Raw genomic sequence first — 10,995 nt, 5'->3', positions numbered from 1 at the left:
AAGCTTTTAGACAACATTCGTTCACAGTATTATTAGTTACCTACAACTTTAGAATATAAATATTTTTTATTATTAATTATGATATTTTTTATCATAACCATTAAATTTTATTTATTTAAGGTAATTCAAATGTATATCTTAATTTAAATATCTGAATAAGTCGCCGGTGCAGCATACACATTTTACCTGACTTAGAATGAACAAGGGCAATTATATAGTAAGGTGTGGCAATTCATAATAACCTTATCTTTTCGTATTTTTTATCAGAGCAAACACAGATAACCTACCTAATGTAGCGCTTTATCTTATAGATAACAAAATAGCTAGCCAGTTACAATACGATCGAGTTTGCGAATGGACAACGTTATTGCTACGAAATTTTAAAAAAGTGAGGTGAATTAGTGCAATGGCGGTTGGAAAAGGTGAAGGCAAAGGCCCGGGAGTCGGCAAATTGGAGTCACAGATCTACTGCATCAAATATACGCTCTTTTGCTTCAATGTCGTACTATGGGTATGTGTCATGCATCCTGTTGACCGCATGTTTCTTTTGTTTCAAGTGTTCACTTTGAATAAAGAACACAATTGCGCATTAAGAGCCCGCAGCAATCTTGGCCGAATTTCACCTTCCCATGCAAACGGAGTTTCGTTCTCATTTTAAAACCACGTGTTGGATTACAAGATACAAGAAATTTATTAATAAAAGTCAATGATTGTAATGAAACTGATAAAGTTCCAGCTTATAAAACAAACGAAATAAAGCTAAAATAAGTTTTGTATGAAAAACTTAAATTCGCTGTATTTTTTAACTATAGTATCTGAAGCTATATAAACTAATTACAGGCATGGATAAAACGTATGCTATTGTAAGTACATCATTTCAGACCAATCAAGATAGTCGTTTTAAAATGAGAGCGTAACTACGTTTGTATGGAGAACCGAGATTGCTGGGGAAGTAATTTTTTTGAGGTATCTCTAGAACTATGTTTGATGGTGAATTTGATAAGCTCCTGTTGGCTTTGATACCTATATGATTAATTTTACAAGCTTTAAAACCAATGAAATAAAACCTTTCAATAACATGTTACATCGAACAACGTTCGAGAATTGATATTTTATTGCGAATAATAAAATTAAAGTGGTATTCACGATTATTTAATATCGAGAAATATCAATAGCGAAATGATAAAAAGCAATTCTCAGTATTAATAAAAACAGTAAATCGCTTTTATATCCATGCCAAATCATGAAATAGTATAGCCGGGTAAAATTGCCTTTAAGGTAAAAAGCATGGTAAAATTGCCTTTCGAATGTCAACCGCTGCATTACTGATACAACGTCATTATCGCCGCCGCTGTTTCTGTCAATTTTTACCATTAGCGAAAAGTGACTCATTTCATCGGATTATTTGCCATAATTTTAACCCCTCAAATAATTGTAGTTTTCGCATTAAAAGAAAAATCGTCTTTGATTTTTGTAGCCATTCAGCTACATCTAAATTCAAATGCGTAAAAGATTGCGTTCAAAACATGGGTAAATACAGGTAATTAAGTTACTTATTGTCATTTTAATCTTACGTCCAAGTGAAATAACGTATTTGTATGGAAATTAGCTGTTACAAATTCGATTTGTTCACACTGTTGATCCAAGTCTCTATTTTAATGTGTACCTAATCAATATTGAATCTATATAAATATAAAACCGGCCAAGAGCATGTCGGTGTTCCGTAGTTACTCTTCCGTCACAATAAGCTAAACTGGAGCTTAAAGTATAGTAAATTGTTAACCAAGGTATGAAACGGTACCTTTCACGCGAGTTAAACAAATAGGCAAATTTGCATAATCAGTACCTAATTAAAGTAAGTCTTTTTACTATGAAGGGGAAACTTTTTGCGATAACTCAAAAACAGCTAAACTGATCATGTCCGCTATAGTTTTCATTTAATGTCTTTCTTAAGCTCTACTTCCACGATTTTTTTCATATTTTTTGGACCTGTGGTTCAAAAGTTAGAGGGGGGGGGACACATTTTTTTTTCTTTCGAAGCGATTATCTCCGAATATATTCACTTTATCAAATGTTTGTTGAAGACCCCTATTAGTTTTGAAAGACCTTTCCAACGATACCCCACACTGTAGGGATGAAGCAAAAAAAAATTCACCCCCACTTTACGTGTAGGGGAGGTACCCTCAAAAAAATTAAATTTTTAGATTTTATTGTACGACTTTGTCGGCTTTATTGATTTATATATCCATGCCGAATTTCAGCTTTCTAGCACTAACGACCACGGAGCAAGGCCTCGGACAGACAGACAGACGGACATGGCGAAACTATAAGGGTTCCTAGTTGACTACGGAACCCTAAATAATGAATCGCCAAAATGTATGTGATCGCATAACTTCTGAAAGACTGGACCGATTTAGCCAATTTTGGTAATAAAATATTCGGGGAAGTCCAGAGAAGGTTTAAACGGTGAGATAATCTGGAAAAATTGCGAGGAAAATAGTAAAAACAACGATATTCTTTTCCCACACAAATTGTTCATAATGGGGAACCAATCCTATCAAAAATTTGATTCATCCCGCAGGTGTCGTAAAGTCGAGTCTTTCAAATTGAATAACGTACTTATTCAAATAAGGATTTCGAATCAACAACATATATCCACAATATTCGGATTATCGCGTATTTAGATTTTAAATTAAAAAAAATAACAATACAAAGTATAATTGGCACAAAAGATTGTCATTGTTGGTTGTCAAACTTTATGGGTACATTCAGAAAGAAATATGGTAATAATTTATTATAGACCCTAACTATTTAAACTACAAATAAAACGAAATTAGAGTCAGACTAAGCTAAGTTAGCAGCGATTTTGATAGCCCAAGCGGGGCACGTGTTATTTTAAACGTTAAACTTCTATGAAAATATACTGTGCACCGTCTGGGCTATCAAAATCGCTGCTAACTTATCTTGGTCTGACTTTAAAAATTGAATGAAACTTTCAGAAATTGAATGCTTTTGTGACTCCATCATCCATCCAAATGTATCGGCTCTGATCAAGATGAAAATCGATATCTGAGTATTTGACAGGCTCTAATCAAGATGTAAATCGATATCTGAGGATCTGAGAAGCCCTTTATTAGGAATCAGAGGTTAAATAGGAATAAACGATCGCTATCTTTAATTTCTGCATTTCTGTTCTGATCAAGATGAAAATCGATATCTGAAGATCCGAGAAGCCCTGTATTATGAATCTGAGGCCAAAATGAAAAAAAAAAACAACCGCCATCTTGAATTAAGGCATAAATTCAAGATGGCGGTTGTTTTTTTTTCAGTTTTACCATGCTTACCCGGCTACACCCTTTCACAATATTTGGTTACATTCAGTGAAAAAAATAAAAATTATAATACCTATAAGACCGTAAGCTTACAGCCATCCTGAAATATCAGCTTGTTTCATTTCACGTCGAAAATATTTCCTGACGGTTACGTTTGCATGGCAACTGCAGCTGCATTATAGTTTGAGTCATTCACGATGACGCGCAGATTTGTCAAATTTAACCTTTAATAACATGACAATACGAGTCAAGGCACGCGTCGTCGTGAATGACACGATCTATACTATTGCGACATTACTGTTGCGGCCTTAACGCGGACGCTGTCACTAACAATTGCAGTAATGCCGCCACAGTAATTTAGCTGCAGTTGCCATCCAAATGTCACTTTAAGGAATAGTACATTATTGCAGAGGCCGGGAAATGGCAATTCGCGGATGAGTTTCGATTTTGTCGGAAGACGCGTAGCGGAGTCCAACATCCACGAATTGCTGTTCCTGCCGAGGCCTTTATAGTGCTTTTCTCCAAACATGCGAGGAAATCAGGTAAAATAATCATAGTTTAAACATGAACCATCACTCAAATCAAACCTTCACATCAAAAACGTCAAAATCAATTTCCCTCTTTAATTATTTTTTAAAAGTTAATGGCACAACTATTCTGCCATTCAGAACCATTCAATATTCGCTCATTCAATATAATTGTGCAATATAAGCTGTATTCTCACGCATGAGATCCTTAAAAAAATATAAAAGTTATATAGTCTTTGATTTTATTAAGCAGTATTCACACGATCGTACACGTCGGTCTTACACGACTCTATCCTTATAGCTTGAAATGATGCTGACCGGGTCGTGTAGACGCGGCCCGCAGCTATATGCGTTTTTCTTAGTGGATACATGCTTTTAAAATGTAAAAAACAATACAGTAATAACTTTCCCGTCCGCTAAAACACTACAATAATGGTTTGATTTTTTTTAATTTGTGTTTGACCATAACGAAGAACTTCCCGTACTATTTTTGCTACAATAAGGTGAACATTTCCGAGCATATTGGAGAAAATATTTTTAACATGTACAGTCGCCATCAGATATATTGAAGCAGCCAAGGTGCTCACAAATATCTAAACACGCCTCTATTGTCAAGGCGTTAAAATGCGTGTTCTTATATATATAAGCACCTCGGCCGCTCCGATATATCTGATGGCGACTGTAATGTAATATGATATCAACACGAGCTGTTTATTTCAGTATCTCCGTGAAACGTTATCTAGCGATAAGCCCATTGTCCCCCTTCCGAGTACCGTACTGTCATAGCTGATTCATACTTATCGGAAATTCAGAAGATTGTATTGTATCATTTGTATACGCTATCTACACACTTTTTTCATTTTAAATCCGTATTATTTTTATAAGGTAACGAAGAAGAATATAGCATAGGTATATACATAGTAGATATTTTACTTTTTGAAACTCGTGTGTGGAATTTGTTTCTATTTTATTTCGCCAGCAACCCGGATCACTAGCAAGTACCTAAATCTCAATACCTATAATTTGAGACATATTATAGAACGTACGGGTAAGTGAAGTAATTATACGGATATTGGAATTTGCCGCACTAATGTCTGGCAGTAAGGTATTATGTATACTAATACAACTAACTAGAGGGATCGAACAGTAGGAAAAACCTATACCTAAACGATTTTAATTACAATAGTTTGATAATTTGTTAGTTAGTTAGTAGTTTGATAGCTTGAAGCGCTAGTAGCCTAGCGGTAAGAGCGTGCGACTTGCAATCCGGAGGTCGCGGGTTCAAACCCCGGCTCGCACCAAGGAGTTTTTCGGAACTTATGTACGAAATATCATTTGATATCTACCAGTCGCTTTTTGGTGAAGGAAAACATCGTGAGGAAACCTGAATAATCCCAATAAGGCCTAGTTTACCCTCTGGGTTGGAAGGTCAGATGGCGGTCGCTTTCGTAAAAACTAGTGCCTACGCCAAATCTTGGGATTAGTTGTCAAGCTGACCCCAGGCTCCCATGAGCCGTGGCAAAATGCCGGGATAACGCGAGGAAGAAGAAGGAGTTTGATAACTTGTAATTGTTTGGACATAAAATATAATATGTATATCCTAATACTTGTTACAGTTTGACGTATACTGGATGAAGTAGTTGTCGGTTCAGCTAAAATACGCGTACCTAGAGCATATGTATATTCAAATCAATATTATTAAGTAATATTCAAATCTTTAATGTCAAAAGTTACAATAAAAATAAAATTATAAATACACAACTAATAAATAACAACACACAACTAAATAAATAAAAATACACAACTAATAACACTAAATTACAAAAACACAAAACCACATAAAACAAATACATAATAATAATAAGGTGGACTCAGACCGAGCTGGATGCCCTGGATCGGAGGGCTCAAATACTGTTACCCGACACTGTATGCTACACCTACGACGCTCGTGAGTTATAAGATTGTACATTCCACGAAAATGTGGAAGTCGCGGCTTCCTAAACGCAAATTTTCATAACCGCGAAGTCTGCAATTATAGAAATTATTTCCTTAACAACGAGTGTGGGATGCATCGTGATGGCAGTAGTAAGGAACCTCGCGCCGCTCTCGTTGGCCAAACATGTGGTACTTAGTACTGCGGATCGCAAGGTGGTATGGAAGAGTCTTTACTCTACACAGCTACACGGGCGGTTCTACAAGGCCCTCACAGGAGCCGACGTAGACCTACTCGCGTCGGTGAACTGGTTACGATTTGGGGACCCCTTCAGAGAAACCGAGCGTTTTGTCATAACGAATAACTACCGGAAACTTATCTGAATGCCGGTACGGTCAACATTTGTCAGGCGCATGCCGTCCCGGAGAGTCACTCAAGCATATCATCTCCAGTTGTCCTCAATTTACTAACGGCGAGTACTTGCACAAATATAATCTCGTAGCCAGTATTATTCACCATTCAGCAACTTGCTCTCCTATGGCCTTCTCTCTCTCTATGTAACTAAATAAAAAAGTATAAAGAAATAAGAAAGTTACGCACCGTTAGACCTTTGGACAGCCTGTCAAATTTTTGTTCTGCACTTGCCTCAGTATAGACATAATCAGTCCCATCGATGTCACTGCTCTTATAAACACATGAATGTTATGCTTAGTTCTTTCGACCTATAAGAAAGAACGATTTATTCTTCGATTCTGACATCAATTGAAGTGATTGTGTAGGCACATATAATCTAGAATTGCTACCTACATAACAGTAGTCTCTGGATTACCAGCTATTAAGCAATTGTTAGCTGAATAATTGACTGTCACTTTTGAATATTTTTTTATCTTGGCATAAATCCAAAACTCAATTATCGAAACCGACTCCGCTGTAACTCCGACAATTATTCTCATTTGCACTGGAACACCTTAACGAACGCTCAGGTGCGGTCTGAACGACACTCGGAGTGCTACGTTTTTGGCGTTGTATCGCCTCTCCAATTTACGAGCCATTAGGCGTGGTTGTTTACGTTGCTTAATGAGGAGTTAAATTTGTTCTGTGCTGCATCTTGGACTAGTGATGAGCGAGTCTCTTAACGCTTACGAGTATATTGTATATGACTAGATTAATTTTAGCAAACTTGACTCAAAAGCGTTAAAAGTTATAAAAGGACTCTGTCCTTATGACACCTGCAAAAAGTTTGCAAAGACTGAAAGGCCACAGGTCATTTTTAAGAGGAGTCGCGGTTTTAAGGACTAACTAAATAAGAATCAAGGCGTTTTATAAATGAGAATTGTATATTCAATATTCAAGCACCACAGTTTAAAAATTGCTAAAAGCAAATCACTTGCACATTCTACCACAAAATACATTTTTACTACACTTATATATATACTGTTACTCAGTGCGTTAAACAGCTTTCACATCGAAACAGCTTTCAGACACGCGACTCAGAGGCCTCAAAGAAGTGAGTAATTTTAAACCTTTAAATATTTATTAGTATTTAAGGCCGTTTCTTAATTCGTTTTCTGGATTTCTGCTCTTCTTCTTTAAGGCAAAATTCTCTTCGTCCTTAAGCGAGACGGAAAAAAACAACGCCTCGAGAACTCGAATCCTGGAATTATTTTCTAACTAAAGAAATATCTCTATAATTTGCGTTCTAAAGTGTCCGTCACAGTCTAATAGTTGTAAATACAGAGACTTATTATATCTTTTTGTTTAGCAATTTGAGAATCTGGAATTTCCTGGATTCAACGGGCATCAGTAATGAACTTCAAAAGGCTGTCACAATAAATCACTACCTGGTCGACGTGGCACTCAAAGGCCCAAAAACCCCAATAATAATAAATAGCAATTTGAGAATATTTTTCACTCGTAGTCTTGATTGATATAACCTGTGATGCTGATATGATTGTTCCTGTGATCGGTATTCTTATAACAGCGGAAATAAGCTAATGGAAATAGGTAAATGAAAAGCTGAAACATTTAATACGATTTACTTAAACTTCTTGAATTACTTTTTTTACTTTCAGAATTACACCAAAATTTACTATGTCCATTAAAATGCATTGTATCAGACACTAATGGTGTTATTCATAAACGTGTTACTGGCTTAAATTAGCTATGAATCGTTTGTATTTATCTGTCATTTTGACTTATGTATTTGTGAGAAAGGGACAAAACATAATTTAACTAAATCAGTAGGGCTAAGATGGTCGGCTCTTTATCATTTGTCACCATACCTATCACGTTCTAACAAGTATGTATGCGGTATAGTGTAAAGTGCCGACCATCTTAGCCCTACTGGCCCGTAAACTACTTACCTACCCCTACTTACTGATCATCGAAGTACACTTATTTATATCTGTTAGTATCTATAGTCCTAGACTTCTTTGTTTTTTATAAGAACCAGTTTCCCTCCTTTTAAAAAAATATTTGTAGGAAAACACTTTGCTGGTAATAGTTTTCATTTGTTTGGTTTGTCAAAAAAACCTTTCCAATTTTTTTGTGAAAAGTATGTAGGTACATTGTTACACAATCAACCGGCATTTAACGCGCCTATGTTCCAAATTTGATTTTGATTATTACGATGAACTGTTTGTTTTGTATCATTGAATTTACTTAATAACCACTACGTAGCCAAGTTGCGGGCAAGCCCGGAGATTTACCGGCCGCCACGTGCGGCTAATGTGCCCTGTTTGCTGCTAACTTCCCTCTTGGTAACTAATAACTAAGCTCACAAGTTTTGTGATGACCGGGCTCTCATCATCTGACTGATTAATCGGATAATATTTTAACTAAACAATATGGGTTGTTCCGAGCATTTTATATATAATTTTTTTCAAAATCTGTGAATGTTGAAAGATCTATATACTAGAAACACCGAAAATACAACAAAGGACTATTGAATTTTACGCAAGAGATTTACGATTTACTTAACTACGCTCTACTAGATAAACATTTGTATCAATCGCTACATTTTTGCTGATACAAACACACATTTGCTACATTTTTACTAAACCGGCATGAACAAGCAGCATTTATACATCTTGAATATAAATAGCGTCAAAATAAAAGAGGTACTTAGCAATGAAAATAAGATGCTGAACTCTCGAATCCCAGTTTATTCGCTGACTCTGAGCTCTCGGTGGCGTCTCATTCCATTTGCGAAATTTATTTTTCCGCAATCTTCCCCGTAAACGCTGTAACGTTAAGTCGAGGGGCAGACCCGTAAAGAAGTCAGTTTTACCCATATGATTGCAATTTATATGAAATTGCCTTCTCATGGATTTATTTTCTATTTCGGATCCGGAATCGCGGTGATTTAGCATTCGCGTGAATCTGAAAGCCGATTGTCTTAATGCACGATGCTATTCATGTTAAGGGAATTGTTTTAGGACTTAAAACATAAGAACGAATCCGTTTGTCCTGAATTTACGTGGAATAGATAAAACCTACTATATAAGATATTCAAATCCCTTAAGTGCACGTTGTGGTTGAATTGCGGGAAAAACTCCCATTTTGAAACGTTGTAAAACTCTTTATTATTCCAGCTTCGCAGGTGTCTCGAAGGAGACACAGCGGGAAACGGGACTGACGGCTGATGCCGTGCCGGGCCCGAGAAACCGGGCTACTGCGACAGAAATAATAGTTTTTGCCACTCTAAATACTTCAATTGAATATGGCTAAAGAGGAAAAACGAAGTGTAATATTTTCTGTAAGAAAAACACATAGGTACTTATTTAATAATATCCATAAAAGCGAAGCTTTTTACACTGTAGGTAAGCTTGCGCTCTCACATTGTCAGGATGCTTATCATCACACCTACTCAGTACATTCGGTACATTGTAATCATATTATTATGATGTCATATTCGTAGCTCCCTTAGAGCGGCTCTTGCATGGCAAACGAGCGCGGTGGGAGTTTTTACGATGCTATAAATTTTTGAACATCCCAAAAAAAGTAAATAGAAGTCTGCCTTTTGGCTCCGAAAAGGAGCAAACGTAGTTACACCGAGGCGCCCAGACGCGATTCTAAATGTGTTTTTTATGATATATATGTATATAATTATACGATGTTTACGCTCTCGTTCTTATCAAATGCATTAATTTCGTCTCGTGTATTTAGGTATGCTTCGAGGACGTTTCTTGGAGTCGACGTCGACAAAATAAGCGCTGTCTAGGGACGTACTTATCATATCCATATATTCTTTCAGGCACTTAAGCAATGCATTCAATATTCTGTACAGAAACAAAGACAAGTACCTAACCTATTAACGTGATATAAGTCTAAAGCTACATTAAGGGGGTTGCCTGGTGGGTCAGTAAAATAGAAGAGTTAAATTATTCTCAAATAAATAGTTACCTATTTACATAATATTTAATATAATTGGCTACTTGACAAATTTTTGTTAATAATGTCAATCGATCTTGATATTTCTGAGGATCAAATGTCTATATAGGGCTCATGATGGCATTTAATCAACACCGTGGTCAGAAATGTGAGGTAAAGTTTGACGCTCGCACTCGACGATTGAAACGCCTCTAACAAAATGATATTGTAAAGTGACGTCACGTTACATTTGTCTGTCCTGAATGTATAGAAGATCAAGAGAATTGCTGTTTTGACCCTGAAATATTACGTTAATGTATATAGTAGTCCCACAATTTAGTTTTCAATAAAATATTGGGAATCGAATGGTGCCAATTTCTTTTTTTCTTTTTAAAGTTAAACAAGCCTTGAAATTTTTATATAATCTCAATATATATTTTTATTAGGTACCACTTTTTTATAATGGATGGCTGCTCATTTTCTATCTATTTAGCTAAATTTTGTTATAATATTCAACAATGTGTCAAGTACCCAATTATATTATAATATTAAGCTCTTCTCAATACAAAGTGGCATTATATGATTAGCCCGAGCATTATATGATTTTTCCACAAACCGTGCAAACGTACAAGTCAACTTTCCGCATCATTTGACGAGCACTAATGGATTGCGAACAACGTTGTTGCCTCGGCTTTTGTAGACAAAGTATAATAAAACGTAGAAATGACCAAGTTACTGTTAATGTCAAAGCTTTGATTAAATTATTTACCAGTTAACATGATTGCTCTATAAAATTCAGTAAATTAAATTAGTAGCAGTAATTTCTCCATTT

General features: G+C 35.9%; 1 protein-coding gene across 1 annotated transcript in view; it reads left to right on the top strand.

Annotated features, from left to right (window-relative positions):
* Window positions 1–261: 261 nt before the first annotated feature.
* LOC133517188 (tetraspanin-2A) overlaps window positions 262–10,995 on the top strand; it is a 34,571-nt gene continuing 23,837 nt past the window's right edge. The window contains exon 1 of the mRNA XM_061850391.1: window positions 262–511. Within this exon, the coding sequence (XP_061706375.1) occupies window positions 407–511 (105 nt within the window). The 5' untranslated portion in view covers window positions 262–406. The remainder of the gene's footprint in view (window positions 512–10,995) is intronic.

Source organism: Cydia pomonella, chromosome 4 (genome assembly GCF_033807575.1).
Source record: "Cydia pomonella isolate Wapato2018A chromosome 4, ilCydPomo1, whole genome shotgun sequence".
Classification (NCBI taxonomy): domain Eukaryota; kingdom Metazoa; phylum Arthropoda; class Insecta; order Lepidoptera; family Tortricidae; genus Cydia; species Cydia pomonella.
The sequence above is the reverse complement of the archived record's forward strand: the minus strand, read 5'-3'. Positions and strand labels throughout refer to the sequence as shown.